Source organism: Rhinolophus sinicus, linkage group LG06 (genome assembly GCF_036562045.2).
Source record: "Rhinolophus sinicus isolate RSC01 linkage group LG06, ASM3656204v1, whole genome shotgun sequence".
Classification (NCBI taxonomy): domain Eukaryota; kingdom Metazoa; phylum Chordata; class Mammalia; order Chiroptera; family Rhinolophidae; genus Rhinolophus; species Rhinolophus sinicus.
In genome coordinates this window covers 115,496,637-115,514,243 of record NC_133756.1, presented here as the reverse complement: position 1 = coordinate 115,514,243, position 17,607 = coordinate 115,496,637, and the positions used below count along the sequence as shown (strand labels likewise).

At 43.4% G+C, this 17,607-nt stretch overlaps 1 protein-coding gene across 14 annotated transcripts in view; it reads right to left on the bottom strand.

Annotated features, from left to right (window-relative positions):
• Positions 1 to 17,607, bottom strand: part of TENM4 (teneurin transmembrane protein 4) — a 972,743-nt gene that overhangs the window by 277,279 nt on the left and 677,857 nt on the right. For 13 of the 14 annotated variants that reach the window (XM_074335694.1, XM_074335699.1, XM_019726370.2 and 10 more), the window contains one exon: positions 4,910 to 5,119. The exons of the other annotated variant lie outside the window; for it this stretch is intronic. In XM_074335694.1, coding sequence (XP_074191795.1) covers positions 4,910 to 5,119 — 210 coding nt within the window. The remainder of the gene's footprint in view (positions 1 to 4,909; positions 5,120 to 17,607) is intronic. 14 annotated transcript variants of the gene reach the window in all.

Genomic DNA, 17,607 nt, shown 5'->3' with positions numbered 1-17,607 from the left:
CTCTAAGACTGAAAGTTTTATTAAAACACTTCTGGTGGCAAAACCTGACCTGAACTGACATGAAGCTCGGAGTCTTTCAACTACTCAATATGTTTCATTGCAGAAATATTTAACATGTTTGCTTACCATGGACCATCCCAGCACTCTAGCAATGTTAGGAAGAATACAATGTATGTACTGTATTTTCTCTCTTAAATCTGAACATTTTTGAAATCTGAAATGCCTCTCTCTTTAAGAGTCTCATTTAAGGGATTTTGACCCCATAAATTAGATACCTATTTTATAGAGTCTCTTTGCTTAGAATGTCCTTTACCCCTCATTTGTCTGGAAAATACCCACCCACAAACATTTCAAAGGTCATCATGAATGAATGAATAAAGGAAGAAATTAAAAAAAAATTTTTTTTTCCTACAAGGAGTTACCACGTTTTCCCGAAAATAAGACCTAACCGGAAAATAAGCCCTAGCATGACATTTCAGGATGACATCTTCTGAACATAAGCCCTAATGCATCTTTTGGAGCAAAAATTAATATAAGATCCAGTCTTATTTTCGAGGAAACACGGTAGGTATTCCCCTAAACAGCTGGTATAAGAATTTATTGACCAACAGGAGTCTTCTGATTGAAGAGAGTCGAGAAGAGAAGGGAACAAAATTGCCTGAAAACTTCACATGCCCCCATGTCGTTTATCCTGGGAACTCAGGAAACATACAGACCCACCTGCAGCTAGCTTGCTACAACGGAAACAGGTTCCATGAAATCCACAGTGAAAGGAGACAAAAAACCTCACTGGGTCTCAACAGTAGGAAAGAGGTACAATTTTGCCTTCTGATTTCACAAACTAGCTTAAAAGGACCTTAGCAGACTCCCCCCCAGGGGAACCTGGATAAGTTCTAAATTAGGTTGAATTTTTTTTTGTTTTGTTTTAAGAGAACACTTTTGGAAGCAGCTCGCATGCATAGCAGTGTTTCTCATGTAGAAAGAAAAATAAACACTCCTTCTCTGGATAGAAAGTCAAAACAAAATAAGCCCAGCAGCTTAAAACCCCAGAAAGTCAATGAAACTGCCAAACAACGGTGATGTTGACCAGTGTGACCAGCCTGAGAAATCTGTAACGTGAGGCAGGAAGAGCCCAGGGCTTAGAGGAGGTAAAAATGCAGAAGGCCCAGCATCAGGGGCTTGGCTTTCATGAAGCAGCACCAAAATGTAGCGTCTCAGTCATCTAGTCTGATTCATCTTTGAAACTCCTACAGTATTCACAAAAGCAAAGCAGAAAGATTCCACTCTCTGGTATCCGACAGATCTGGGGTTCAAATCTGAATCTATCACATAGAAGCCGTGTGATTTAGGGGAAATTGCTTAACCTCTCTGGCCCTTTACTGCCTCAGTGAGACTAAAAATGGCTATGTCACAAGGTAAATGTGAAGTGTAATGAGATTCAGTGATTCAATGAGCTAAACACCTGTCACATAATCTCTTCCTAAAGATTTGTGAGGTGAGTGATAGGAATCCAACAACTTGGAATTCTTTTAAAATCAGTTTTGTTTTGGTTTTTTTTTGGGGGGGGAAGGGAGGTAGCATTTCCCTAATCCTCTCCAGCCTGCTATGAAGGAGATATAGAAATAACAGATTCTAGTATTAGAAACAAAACAAATCAAAAAAAGAAAAAAGAGAAAATAGGGCTCTGGAGTCAAGCAGGCTTGGGCTTGAATCTTTAACATGTCCCTTAGGAGCAGTGACACTCTAGGCAAGTCACTCGGTTTCCTGAACAGAAGTGGAGATGAACGGAAGCTCAGTAAGATAGTGCCTGAAAAGAAAAGACACACACAGAAGGCGCTCCTATGCGTGCATCGTCCCACCCACCCTACCTCACCCGGGCTCCTAGAACCTGAAAACCTTCTTGGAGTTTTTATTCCCTGACCCTCTTCAATATTAACCTCCACATTTTTGAAGCCCCCTTTACTTTAGAATTTAGATTAGAACAATGCATGGGACATGTACTATTTACGCTGACGAGTTCCTATGTGGTAGGGGCAAATACCTACTTAATCCTAACCACTTCCTCCACTTTTCAACTGTGACGAGTTGATATTTCAGTGAAATCCTTCTTTGTATGTATCAGTGATTTCTAGATGATTATCCTTGGGTGTGGATTAGGATTTTGATGACAGAAAGAGCTACTTTCTCTGTTTTCTTTTCCACAGGGACAATGAGCTGTTCTGTAATGCCCCACGTGTTCTCCTTGCACTTTGCTTGGGGATTTTAGCAGGGAGGTTCTGAGGTGTCCCAGACCAGGAGTTGACACAGCTGTAGGCAGAGGGCCTCTTGGGAGCCACTGGAGAGCACAGCCAGAGCTCTGGGAAAACTAGTTCCCAGACGGTCAGCCTTGTGTGCAGGGGGCTGAGTCAGCTCCCACCAAAGGAAACCCAGCATTTTCACCTTTTGGGCCTGAGGGGCTGCCTTTGTCATTTAAAGTAAATTCTGAATTACATCTCAGGGGGAAGCAGTCCTCTCAAGGAAATAGAGCAATTGCTCTATTTAGGGTGGTCTCTAAAGCTTTAAATTGGTGGATGAGGATGGGGGTATGAATATAGGGAAGAGAGAGAGAGAGAAGAAAGTTTACCACCTTCCGCGTTTGTAAATTCCACAGCAAACTTGGGAGGTTGTCCTCATTTCCTACATGGAGCAACTGGTGATCTGAGCGGTTAGGTACTTTGCCCAGGTCGCATATCTGGGACCCAGTTTCAGAAAGTTTGAATCTATGGCCCTTGCTCTCTTGGCTACATGGTAGTCCTCCAGTAGTTTGTATTGCCTGCTCATGCATTCATTCACTCATTAAATAAACACTCCATAAAAAGCATCTGTAAGCCCATGCACCAAACTGTTAAAAGTGGTTATCTCTCAGAGAAAGAATTACAAGAGAACTTCATTTTTTTTCCTTTCTGTATAGTGTGAATGTCAATAAGCATTGTTACTTTTATAATAGATAAAAGCAATAAAGACAATCCCATTAAAATAATTTCACTTTTTTTTTTTCTTGAAAAAAATTAAACAAAGCCCTACAAGCATTTATGGGAGCCACTATGTAATAGAGCTCACTTATCTTCACTTGCTAGCGCTGGGTCCATGCCTGTCCCAGCAGGTCCTTAGGCTTACAGAAGACCCCTCAGTTTGGGTTCAAGGGACAAGAAGATGGCAGGCAGGGTCCAGATGTGCAGCGAGACTTACTGGCGCTCTCATGACCCACCAACCCCAAAGCATCAGACCACTAAGGACCCAGAATCTCCCTTCAGACACGGGGCATGTTTATTACCAACTTTTAGAGTGACACACTCAGAGCAAGTCTCCAGGGAAAAAATCCAAAGTGTCTCCAGGTTCCCTGGGGAGTGGGAACACAAGGACCGTAACAGAGCGGACAGCTGTAGGCCAAAGGCCCCCCCATCTTCCATGCACATCAGTAATGCAAGAATGCAATCAATTTGTTGTAGAACTTGCAACAAAGTGATTGCTCTTGTTCAGTTAATTAGCAAAGGGAGAGATTAAGGACTTTAATCTCCTGCCTTCTCTTTTACCTGCAAGGCGTATTTACCCAGCAAGGAGAAAAGAATATTATCATATATATGATAAAGAAGTAAGTTTAAGAAGACTACTGGCAGGAACACCTCAGTCAGCACCCCGTGACACTCACAGAATCAGAGTTTCTTAGAAACTGCTCCATCATTGGCAAGATGGGGAAACTGAGGCTGAGTGAGGGACCGTGATTTGCCAAGGAAATAGACAGGGAGCCACAGAACTGGGACTGGAACACAAGTTTCCTTCCTCCCAGTCCAGGGTTCCTGTTTCTGTGCATAATGTGAAACATGAGCAGCTGAAAGGTATAGAGGAACAGGGACACCCAACCACCAAAAGGACAACAGCCTCAGGGAGCACAGACAGAAAGTCCCTGGAGGACGGTTTGGCTTTTGGTCAAAGACAATGCAGGGTATAAAGTCCTGTCAGAAGAGAACCATCCAGGCCAAAGACCACTCTGATTTTCAAAGAGAGCACAGGCAGTGTATCATTCCCTTCTTGGAGGCTTGAATGCCCTCCAGGGCATTCTTGTAAAGAAGTGGACTGGCCTCTGCTGGACACAGAGAGGGCAAGCACCTTGGCCCAGTCCACACAGCACCTGATCAGGGTCTGCTGGCTCTCGGTCAGCCTTACCCCCCTTGCTGCTTCTCCTTCAGACAGTTAGGGCAGTGCCCAGATGGATGGGCAGATGGATGCTTAAGCCCAGTGGTTCTCTCTGCAGCCAGCATGCAGCCCTAGAGCAGCTTGGGACGTCAGGGCCCTCTGACTCCCGGGGGCGGTATGAAAGTCCAGAACTTTCAAAGCCAGAGTTAGGCTCCAGGTAGTATCCTTTCTCTTAGCTTTCTCATAATTAACTGGAACATTCTAATACCAGTTTCTTAGGCAAGGGTGTGAAGAGGAGCCAATGAAGCAACAAGTGGCAGTGGCTGGCACAGTCCCTGGCACGTAGTGGGTAGCCAGTGGGTGCTGTTTTAGTTTTAAACTTTTCTTTTTCTGTGTGCATCTTTGTCTCTGTATTTTTTCCTGCCTGCGTCTCTACCTGATGTTTCTGTCTCGTTGTGTCTGTGCATCTGTTCCTGCGCTCTGTCTACCCGACGTCTGACATGGGAATGAGGACAGGAGTCTCCCAACCCCTGCACACCCCAGCTGCACAGCCAGGCAGGAGCGGGGCTGCCCCAGCCGCGGAGCTGCGCCAGACCCCGCAACAACCCGAGCCCCCCATGCACCAGGCCCTTCCGCCCCTGCAATTGGCCCAAGCAGGCAGATTAATCAGCATCGCCAACGAAAGGGGAACAACAACCAAAACACCCACAGAAGTTAGGAAGAAAGAGGGACTTACCGTTCGCTGCGACCCCCAGGCTGGCAGAGCCACTTTTAACTAAGAATGAATTAGGGACAAACTCTTCCTCAGAGTCTGAGTCCGGGGTTGGCTGGGCCACACCGTTGCCTAGCAACCGCCTCTGGCTCTCATTGGCCGGAGGAGAGGGGGGCGGGGAGGGGGACTGCTCAATAGGGGTTGATGAAGCGGATGAACAATGCAAGGGAGCACCTGCGAACCACAAAGACAAACACAGACAGAAAAAAATAATGAAAATTGGTTTTGAGGCACACGGGGACGGGGAGGGAGCAAAATAAAACACGCATCAACGGGGGAGGGGTCTCCCAACACTGGGCGATCTACTGCACACGTGGCCCAAGAGCAGAGCTGATGCCGCTGGGAAAGAAGTTGGTGCAAACTCCTTCTGAAGAGCAGGGGCCTGGGTGCAGAGACGGCTGCAAGGTTTGGAAAGGGCACCCCTTGGAAACAAATGGGACGCCCTTCCTGCTTTGCCTGTTCTCGAAGAGAGACCTGAAAACCTGGGATCTAGTCCTGGAGGGCCTAGGTATCTATCAAACTGCCGACTCTGAGCCTCAGTGGCCTCACCGGTACAATGAACAGCCACATGGGGTGATCGCTGAGCCCCTGCCAGCTGGCCATTCGGTAATGTCAAGGAACTGAGATGATATTCTTATTAGTGAGGCTTTAATTGGACATGCGCAGAACAGGTTCTGGGCCTTATAAAAAGTAGAGAGAGCTGGAGAAAATGGGATAGAGCCCCCTTCCACCGCTGGCATCCCAGAATTTTAATACTACAATGTTTTACTTTTTGAAGAACCTAATATTTGAAGACTCTTAAATCCTGGCACTCCCTGAAAACTCCTTGAGAGCAATAACTTCAGCAATCTTTTTCACTTCTGCATCCCCAGAATCTAGCCCAGTGACTGGCACATAGCAGGCACTCAATACATATTTGCCGATGGGTTGAATTCCAGGTGTCTAACATACTTGGGCCCTTAAATCCTAACCGGCTGAGATGAAATAATTCTGTAACTTCAGGACACAACATTCTGTGAGTGTCAGTATGTTCCACTCCGAGTTTCTAACATGTCAGGGTTGTATGATTCTCACAGCCTAGCTTTCTATAGTTCCCTGAGCATACTCCCAGCTCTTCCGAAGGAGAATGTGATGGCGTAGGACAAGACCTTTGCCATCTGACAATTGCCAGTCCTGCCAGTGAGGAGCCTTTAGACAACGTGCAGTACATCACCTACGAGAGCGGGAACATAAGCACAGACATATAAAAGTTTACAGTACAAGACACTGCATCGCGCAACAGCAAGGGCTCCTTTTCCCCCACCCTGACTGACAGAAGGTTGAAAGCATAATCAGATCCATCTAGCTTTTCAGAGACTGAACCTTAAGAAACACTGTGGCCCACACATGCCACCCTAAGGTTTGGGAGGGCGCTAAGGGGGAGGTGGCACGGAGACCTGCTGATTGTTGAAACTGAAAAAAAAAAAAAAAAAGCTGCTTCTGGTCTGTCCACCAAGAGAAGCTCACTGAGTCACCAAATCCTGCAGGATTTTGCAGGTTCGTGACTCTTACGTCAACCCCTGAGCCTAACCTTACGCGTGACATTTCATAGAGTTACTGTGCATGCCATTTGGCTGGTTCATATTAGAAATTCAGTAAGAGCAATTGAGGCAGCAGGGATCAGTGGTACAACCTCTGGGTGACTCCCCCCTTTGTGTTTTGGTTTCTCTACCTAGAAATCTGGGCCGTGATTCACCTCAAAATCATCCAAACCAGTGTTCCCAGTTCACCTTGAGAGAGCCTTCCGACACCACGTACCACAGCACTCTCTGGCCGATCATTCTGCCTCGGAACTAACCTTGTCTTCAGTCCGGACATCACACTTGCCCTGCTGTATTTGTAGTTATCTGTAGCTGTCTTGCACATCAGTGTATGGCACATTCTTAGGGTACAGTACATTCTTGGAATGGGCTTTGGAGTGCAACAGAATTGGGGTTTTCTTCATGACCTAGTCTCCTATTAGTTGTATGATCTTGGGAAAATGACTTCCAGCTCCCCAGCTGTAAGTTGGGCACCCTTCCCCTTATATACAGATGCTGTGAGGACTAAAGATACTAAATGTGAGCAAGCAAGCGTGCAGGGTCAGTGCTGACCAAATGCTTATTAAATTAATGAAACCACCCCACGGAGAACTCCGTTCATGATTCCCCTTCCCCTAAGGTCCTGCTTTGGGAATGATTTTTTTTCATCCAGGCTGCATTTATTAAGTAAATATACCTTGATTTCCACATTTTTTATTACCCAAAGACATGTTATAATCTCCCAATCAGAGCTTCTGATGAGTTTGAGATAATCAGCAGCATACCACACTGAGTCTTAGAATTTCAGACAAAAGTTAAGAAACATGATACGTTGTTGCAGGGTATTTGTTACAGCTTCCTCCTGAGTAAATCTGTCAAACGTTATGAAATAAACAGTTCCAGAATGAAGTAAGTTGTTCCATTGCAAACTTCAGAGACCCAGGCCTGAGAACAGCACCATGCCCTCCCACGTCTCATGCCTGTTTCTTCTCCCTTCCATCCAATTACCTCAAAATCGTCCAGACCAGTGTTGCCAAATCACCTCCAACGTTGCTCTGAATAGTCCTAACCTAACATACAAAGCACCTAACAAGCTTCCGGGCCCTTTGCACGTGCACAATAACCCATGAGGTTTCTGTGAAGTACAGCTGTTATTAGAAACGTGTCAATTCCCTCCCTCTTATTTATCAGCAACTTTTGATTCAAGTGGTCCCAAGGTAGGGTGCACAGAACCATGACCCCTGGGATGCTAGAAAATATTAGAAATATTTATTTTTATCTCACCCTTTTCTAATATGTATATGTATGTTTTATGACATATATAGTACATTAATGCTCGAAAGACATGCAAAAAACTCATTGCTGTACCAGTTTGGCACCTGCAGAAGCAGGGCAGGGTTGTATTATGAGTACGGGCTCTGCAGTCAGACCCTACATTTGACTTCTAGTTGCACTACTTGCTATCTCAGTAGAAGTGACCTTGGGTAAACTGCTTCACCCTTTGTGCCTCAACTTACTCATCTATATAATGGAGAATAAAAAAATGAAAAAAAGGAACAGCTACTTCACAGGGTTGTGCTGAAGATTAAAGGAGTTAAACACGTAACTGTAGAGAACAGTGTGGCAGCCAGTAAACACCTAATAAATGTTAGATGTCGTGATGCATAAATCTGTGTATATAAAGTGAGGGGCACTGCCTTTATCTTTTCTTTTTTATAAGAGCAGTACATGATTGCAAAAGTCTGGCTAAGACTGTTTCATTCCCCAAACATTGCCTAAAACACCCCGATTTGGCTAGAAGGTGAGGGTGATACAAACTGTGAGACTCAGCCTCAAAAGAACTGGTCTGGGAGGGGAGGGGGAGTTTCACACGGAGCTCTGAACAAGGCACAGGTGGGATCTGGCAGAACAGAAGACAGCCCAGTGCCAGGGGACAATGGAGGGCAGAGGGATCATTTCAACTTGAGGAACAGGAAAGGCTTTCTGGAGCCATAGAGGATTCCAGTGGGAAAAGATGAAGAGATGTGGGCAAGAGCATCCATGGCAGAAGTAAAAATAGGGCTCTCGTCCTCTACCTGGTCTCCAGACCCCACCCCTCTTATCTCTCAAGTATCATCTATCCGTTACCATGAACTTCTCTCCAAGTCGGCTGACGCATGTTCACCTGCTCTCATTCCCACGAATTCACTGCTGTCTCTTGCCCAAGTTTGCCGAGTTGCACAAGTTCAAGGCACCATGGACATTGAGTCTACATGAAGGGCACCCCCTGAGCACAACTATAATGTAATGTCAGGGTTTTTGCACGTGCTGTTCCTTCTCCCTGAGCATTTCCTTTCCTCTTCCTTTTTCTTCATCACTACTGTCCTGTGTCTCTCACTACCTCCCACTCGTCCTAGGGCTTAACCTATGGTCATTCCCACTCTCCCCGCCCCCCAAGTCTCCCCTGATGCCTTTCTTGATGCCCCCACAGCTCCCTGTACTTTCCCTGCTGCAACGCTTCCCACACTGCAGTGGTTACTTGTCTGTGTCCGCCCCCTAGCCTTCCTGGCTTGTCCATAGCCATATTCCCAAATGCCTAGTACAGTGTCTGGTGCACAGAAAGCACTAGTAAATATTGGTTAAATGGAGAAAGAACGTAGGAAGGAAGGAGAGTACCTTGATGAGGGAACAAAAGGCCTATGTAAAGAGAGTAGTGAGAAATGAGTCTCTGAATCGTAGGTTTAGAACTTGAACCCCAGGAAAAGGAAATCTAATCTTATCTGGGGAGTCATGGAAGTTTTCAAAGCAAGAAAATGACAAGACCCAGGGCTGTGCTTTAGAAGGACTTGTTCTTTTCTTTTCTTTTTTTTTTTTTGTCTAGCCATGTCACATTTATTGCTTGAAATTAGCCATGGTTTGAATATCTATGCCACAGAAATTGTCAAACAGCTTTAAACCCATGTCAGAGAACATAAATGTTGAATAATTACCAGCACAACATCGGTGATGTTGCATAACAAAACTAACAGCCCTATAAATATAACTTTTTAAAAATTTTTTTAAATTTATTTTTCAATTACTGTTGACATACAATACTCATTTCAGGTGTACAAAATATAACGTAGTGATTCCACATTTATATACCTCACAAAGCGATCACCCCAATAAGTCTATTACCCATCTGACACTGTATATAGTTATTATAATATTATTGACTATATTCCCTATGCTGTACTTTACATCCCTGACTATTTTTTTTTCAGTTATGGCTGACATTCAATATTATTTTATATTAGTTTCAGGTGTACAACATAGTGGTTAATACATAATATAATTTATGAAGTGATTCCCCCCGTAAGTCTAGTACCCACCTGACACTATACATAGTTTTTACAATATTATTGACTGTATTTCCCATTCTATACTTTACATCCCTGTGGCTATTTTGTAACTACCAATTTGTACTTCTTAATCCCTTCACCTTTTTCACCAGGCCCCCACCCCCCCTCCCATCTGGTAACCATCAGTTTGTTCTCTGTATTCTTTGAGTCTGTTTCTGCTTTGTTGTTCGTTTATTTTGTCCTTTAGATTCCACATATAAGTGAGATCATATGGTATTTGTCTTTCTCTGTCTGACTTATTTCACTTAGGGTAATACCTTCCAGGTCCATCCATGCTATTGCAAATGGTAAGATTTCATTCTTTTTTATGGCAGAGTAATACCCCATTGTACATATGTACCACTTCTTCTTTAGAAAGATCTGCTTTTTAAACTTAAGGCATCTGCTCAGCCACTCAGATTTACTTCCTAATTGGCTCACTTCAGCCAGGACGTTCAAAGTCCATATGATCTAGGCTTGCCTTTTGAGTGGGGACCAGAAGCATGTTGATTTGGGTAAATAAGGGTACTCGATGTCATGGACTGGAGTTTAGGGTTGCCTTCTCGTGTACGAGGCCTGACAATTAGCTTCGCGCACTCATCCTAGAACAAGTGCTACACACCTCATTGCTGAATATCACTACGGTCACCTTCAAAGTACTCCCCTTGGGAAGCTATGCACTGATGCCAGCGCCTAGTCTATCCTTCAAAGCAATTTTGGAACTCTTTTTCTGGAATGGCCATCAGACCTATTGTCGTATTACCCATGATGTCCTGAATGTCATCAAAATGTCTTCCTTTCAACATTTCCTTGATCTTTGGGTAAAGATCATTGGGGGCCAGATCAGGTGAGTAGGGAGGGTGTTCCAATACAGTGATTTGTTTACTGGCTAAAAACTCCCTCACAGGCAGTGCTGTGTGAGCCGGTGCATTGTCGTGATGCAAGAGCCATGAATTGTTGGCAAAAAGTTCAGGTCATCTGACTTTTTCACACAGTCTTTTCAGCACTTCCAAGTAGCAAACCTTGTTAACTGTTTGTCCAGTTGGTATAAATTCATAGTGAATAATCCCTCTGATATAAAAAATGATTAGCAACATTGTTGCAACAAGTTCGAGAATTTAACTGTCAGAGTATCCTGGTCAGCTGAAGGGAAACTATTATTATAGAAGTTTCCAATGAGTTAATGGCAAAATGAGATGGGATGATTGGAATGAATCTCCTTACACCTCACTCTAACAACCAAGGGGGCCAGTTAAGGGTGAGGGGAGCCATCCAAGTTTCTTGAGTGGAGGTCTCTGTGAGCCTAGCTCTAGCTTATAGTAGAGAAGTGTGTAGGAAGAAAGCCAGAAAGTGAGAGAGTGCAGTCACCCACATGGTTGGAGTGGGGGTGAGGTAGGGCCGGGAAGAAACATTTGCAGAGCTCCTCCTGGAGGCCAGAAACTGGGCCAGGTGCTTTACAAGATCTTTTCCTTACAACAAACCTATGGGCAGGAAAATTCATCCCCATTTTCAAGGTCAAGAAATGGAGGCTTAGAGAAGTCAGGTAATTTGTCACAGGACCTGGGTAAGAACCCATAACTGCAATGCTGTTTCCACCAAGCGATGAGAATTTTTTTTTTTAATTAAATTTATTGGGGTGACAATTGTTAGTAAAATTACATAGATTTCAGGTGTACAATTCTGTATTACATCATCTATAAATCCCATTGTGTGTTCATCACCCAGAGTCAGTTCTCCTTCCATCACCATATATTTGATCCCCCTTACCTTCATCTCCCACCCCCCACCCCTCACCCCCCTTACCCACTGGTAACCACTAAACTATTGTCTGTGTCTATGAGTTTCTGTTTCTCATTTTTTTGTCTTGTTCTTTTGTTGTTTTTGGTTTATATACCACATATCAGTGAAATCACATGGTTCTCTGCTTTTTCTGTCTGACTTACTAAGTGATGAGAATTAAATTGATCATCCCTGGCTTGCAGTAGGGAGAGGAAGATGCCTGCCCTTCCACTGAAACACTTCTGAAGTGTAAAGGCCATAGCTTCCTACCACTGACATCAGCGATCAAAGCCCAGTTTCATACTATACGACCACGGGCAAGTCATTTTACTTCTCAGTTTACTCCTTAGAAAAATGGAGTGCTAATACACGCTGTAAAGAGTTGCCGATAGGATTAATGATATTACGTCAGTGAGAACCCCAGCAGTCTCATGGTAAGGCCTAAGCCAACACTGATTCCCTCTGCCAGCCTTCCAGCTGTAGGTCTTTCATAGTAAGAGCAGGATGGTTTGGGGACTAAACAGTGCCAGATATGCAAGCCTGCCAGTGACACCTTTATCAATACTGTGTTTCCCCGAAAATAAGACCTAGCTGGACAATCAGCTCTAATGCATCTTTTGGAGCAAAAATTAATATAAGACCTGATCTTATTTTACTATAATATGATACCACATCTTTGTAATATAATATAATATAATATAAAATAATATAATATAATATAATGTAATATAATACCAGGTCTTATATTAGTTTTTGCTTCAAAACATGCATTAAATCTGATTGTCCGGCTAGGTCTCTTATTTTTGGGGAAACACGGTATGTATTACTTGTTGATGTCATGAAAAGCAGAAAAGTGTTAGGGAGGCAGCCGTGATATATGAAAACAACATATGACAAGGGAATCCTGAGATCCGCAGAAAGAACAATTTCAGTTACTCACAGCTTTGTGTGAATCCGTGGTAGCTTTCCTTGGCATCTGAAATGTAACCTATAACTAGGGCAAGCTAGTTCTCCAGGAAGACCCTTCTAGCTTACTGGGTTCTGGGTATGTCTTTGGAATATGTCATGAGACTGAAGTGTGAAGGGCTACCTGGTGAACAAGTTTATTACTCTGTCAAAGACAGTAAGACCATTCAAAATGCAGTTTTTCAACACTTTTCTCAGCCGTCCTGAGAAATCCATCTGAACGCCCAAACGGAATGGTATGGATCTATATTAAACCCCATGTAAGCTGTAGTAGGGACAATCCCAGCCTGCTCCACAGTGGGGAAGGGTGAATCCCATCTGTAACACTATACTAGCACTAACTGTGCTGCAGGGAGGACGCCTTCTCCACAGGCAGTTCCCTGGGTTATTGGAAGAGCCTCCTAATAACCCTTTAGGTGGCAGACCTGCACTTTAGAAACTTGTATGCAAACCGCTTAGCATAGTGCCCAGTACACAGCAGTGACTCAATAAATGACAGATAGAAAAAAAATGACATAAAACCCTTAGACCCACAAAGGTCCCTCTTCTTAATGGAACTCTGAGCTGATGGATTCCTCCTTTCTGTGAAGGCTGGCTGTGTTTCATCTCCTCAGTCTTCTTTCTAGAAATACTCTACACCCTCCACTTAAAACCAAATACATTCCTTTTCTTCTCATGTGTCAACCTCACATTTATTTCCTCTTAACGACAGCCTGTTGCTTCTTTGAATACCGTGTCTCCCTGAAAATAAGACCTAGCCGGACAATCAGCTCTAATGTGTCTTTTGGAGCAAAAATTAATATAAGACCCGGTCTTCTTTTACTATAAAACTGGGAATATGATATGATATGATATGATATGATATGATACCGGGTCTTATATTGATTTTTGCTTCAAAAGATGAATTAGAGCTAAGTCCAGCTAGGACTTATTTTGGGGCAAACACGGTAAGTAAAATCTTAGTTCTGAGCAGAGGATGAGGCATTGAGGAAAATGAGGATCTTCTTCTAAGATGAAGGTTTGGGGCTGCTGGAAGACCAGGACCTCCACTGCGGAGGTGCTTTTGACTCCAGTGAGTGGTGTGAACATTTACCACTTAAACAGCCTGGCCTGCCTGGCAGGGACCACAGACTGCTCAGAGGTGCAGCTCAGAAAAGGTTTGCAGAACTGGTTCCTATAGTGATTTGAAATGGATTGAAATCTATTGCTGCAAAGCATTTCAAAGTGACAGGAATCAGAAGCTAGAGAGCGAGAGGGACCTCACATTGTGATTTGTCAGTGACAAAAGCTCCAATTTACATCTGTTATCCTGCATGAATTAGTAATGGTGCCCCACCTTTACTCTAAAAAGGTCCTGATCTGGACAATTAATTATACAGCCACCCCAGGTTGGGCCGTATAGATTCAGGCCCACATCAGAGGTGGTAGTCGGCTACAACAGACTAGGGCTCAGAGATCTGGGTGCAAGTCAGCAATGCGCCATGGGGTCCCGGGCAAGTCCTGTGACCTCTCTGGGCCTCGGTTTCCTCATTGGGGAATTGGACTAGAACACCCTAAGGTTCTTTTGTGGCCCAACCTTCTACGAGATAGGAGTAAGAGCAGTCCACACCTCAAGGGGCTGTTCTGAGGATTAAAGGACACTATCGGGAAAATATGGGATAAAAATGATTTCAGTTAAAATGGAAAGTCATGCTCCTTCAGTATGTAAAGCATTTATGAATGGATGAGTTTGTATAAATGTATGTGAAAAATGATTAGCTGAAAAGTCTTTAACAATGGTTATCACTGATACGGGCAAATTTTTAAATATGCTTTTATAACTTCAAATTTTTCTACAATGAGTACACAGTTCTTTTTATACTTTTAAACATTATTTTTTAAAAGTTCAGGGGAAAATAAAATAATAAATGTGAAAATATATGGCATCTAGTAGATACTAAAATAGATTAAAAAAAAATACAAACAAGATTTTATGTACCGATATTGGTAGTATATTTGGTATAAACTGATTTTTACAATGCGAAACCTTTTAACTAAGCAATTCTACTTCTAGAAATTTAACCAAGAACATAATCATGACTTCTCAAAAGATTAACTTAGAAGGATATCCATTACAACGTCATTTGTAATGGTAAAAAGTAAAAAAAAAAAAAAAAAGTTTAAAAATATTAGAAAGGAAAAACATCCTTTATGTTAAAAGTGCCTAATTATGTAAATTAAGGCACATCAGTAGAATGTTAATATGTAGACATCATTAGCCATGTTTGTAAAAAATGTTTAGGGACATGGGAAGTAGGGTATCAAAAACCACATGAGGCAAAACCGTACAAAAACTAATTCCGATGCTTGCGTGTGTGTGTGTGCGCGCGAGTGCATGTGCAAAATCTGTATACAAATGTTAATACATGTTACCTTAGGGCAGTAGAATTATGAATGCATTTCCTTTTTTCTTTATGTTTTTCTATATTTTCTATTTTTTTTCAAGGAACAAATGTGATAATGAGTTAAAAACAGAAAGTTATTTTAAAAAGAAAACACACACACACACACACACACACACACTGGCAGCAAAGACAACAGCATCTGTTTTGGGTCCCTAATGGGATGAACTCAGCAGAGCTGAAGCTTCCCGGGTCCAAACTCGCCTCTTTTCCAGCCTATTAAATCTTGTGGGTGTCACTCTTCTGGCTGGGCAACTCCCACTAAGCCACCTCTCCTCTCCTCACCAGTGGTTATTTTCAGAAGCAAGTCTGGGGTCATCTGTCTCTGTGACTTATGTTGGGAAAATGGTCTTTGGAAACTAGAACACCATAAATTTCTCAGGCTCAGCTCATTTGATCTCCAGCTCTCCTCCTCACAGGTTTCTCAGGGCCATTTTTGTTTTTGTTAAGCATTCACCAGGAGAGGAGCTCTGCTTTCACCTGCTTTCCCCGGGGAAGCAGGCTTCCTGGTGTTGCTTCCAGCTCAACCCAAAGAAGGGAGCGCCTGGGTTCTCTCTGGTCTCCACACAGGGATGGCCTACCAGCCAGTCTGCTGTTTAATCCAGGGATAGTGAATGAGGACATTCATTGATTTTTTTTTTTGTAGTAACAGCTTTATTAAAATATAATCCTCATCTCATAAAGGTCCCCATTTAAAGCGTACCATTCTATGGTGTTAAGTATATTCTCAGAGGAGTACAACCATCACCACAATCAATTTGAGAATATTTTCATCCTCCTCCTCCCCCCCAAAAAGAAAATCCACTCCCCATTTTCCTCTAATCCCCTGTAGCCCTGGACAATCACTAATCTACTTTCTGTCTCTATGGCTGTGTCTATTCTGAACATTTCATATAAATGGAATCATATGATATATGCTCTTTTGTGACTGGCTTCTTTCATTTAATATAATGTTTCCAAGGTTCATCCACATTGTAACATGGATCAGGACTTCAGCTTATTGCCGAATAACATTGCATCGTACAGACAGACCGCATTTTGTTTATCCATGCATCACTTGGTGGAAACTGGGGTTGTTTTCACTTTCTGGCTATTCCAAATAAGCTGCTACAAATATTTGTTTGCAAGTTTTTGTATAGCTGTATGTTTTCATTTCTCTTGGGCATATACCTCGAAGGGGAATGGATGGATCATGTGATAACTCGGTTCAGCCCTTTGGGGAACTGCCAGATTGTTTTCCAGTGGCTGCACCATTTTTCTTTCCCACCGGCAGTACTTGAGAGTTCCAATTTCTCCACATCTTTGCCAATACTTTTTATGATCTGACTTTTGATAGCCATTCTGATGGGTATAAAGTGGTATCTCATTGCAGGTTTGGTTTGCACTTCCTGCTGCTTAATGATGTTGAACATCGTCTCGTGTGCTTATTGGCTGCTTGCATATCTTCCTTAAGAAATGTCTATTTCAGATCCTTGTTTTAAAACTGAGTTATTTGTCTTTTTTTATTGAGTGGTAGGCAGGATTCTTTAATCAATTATTTATTTTGTGCTATTTTGTCCCAGGCACTGTGCTAAGCATCACTCATAGGCAAGACAGCTTCTCCATGTGAGGCCCCGCCTGGGGACTAGAGACACAGAATAAGACCAATTCATCCCCTGGAGGGGAGCCCGGTCTTGTGGGCGAAGGAGACAGAAACACATTATACAATGTGAGAGAGGCAGGGATGTTGGAGGGAGGGTGACTGGTGAGGGAGGTGTTAGGGGATGAGGGCAGGGAAATGAGAGACCCACTCAGCTCCAAGCGTCAGCTGCAACCCCAGGTTTCTCACAGGTTCTTTTAACCTTTGCCAAGAGCTGTTTCCAAAGGGGTTTAAGATGGTCCACTTGGGCCACCGGTGGATCTAATCAGGTGATGGAGAGGCCACTTTCTGTGGGGTATAGGGGAAAAGGAAGGCACTAGGCAAGCTGGCTTATCTCTGCCTGTCAAAAATCTGCTGGTAAAGTGACCAAGGAGTCACTGAAATTTATGGCAGTCTTGAATAATCCGTGGTCACAGAGCACTCTCTGTTCAACAGAAAGGCTCGAGCTTTGTACTTTTGCACTGAGGTTTGATTAAGAAAGTCCTTCCAAAGAGCTGTTTCCAAAATCATTTATTACTTCATGTGTGTGTGGGCGCGCGCACGCACGTGCATGTGTGTGTGTGTCCCTCCTTCCACTCAATTTACACAGCTGTATAATCCCAGGCCCCAAGACAAAGGAAGAACACACCCTGACAGTCAAGCCCCATCTCTACCCAGATACTGGGCGAAGAATGGAGTACAAGATAGAGGAAAGAGGCAAGAGACAGGGAACTACGCAGGAGAAAGGGCCAAGTTGCTGGAGGGAGGGAATGGAACTGATGTTAACTGGGTACCTACTATGTGTTTGCATTGTGGAAGGCCCTTCATATGCATTATCTCAATGAAGCCTCATACTCATGTAAAGGCATTGGGATCTCTCCAACTGACAGACGCAGAACTTGAGGCTCACAGAGAGCCTGCCCAAGGTCATCTCGCTGGT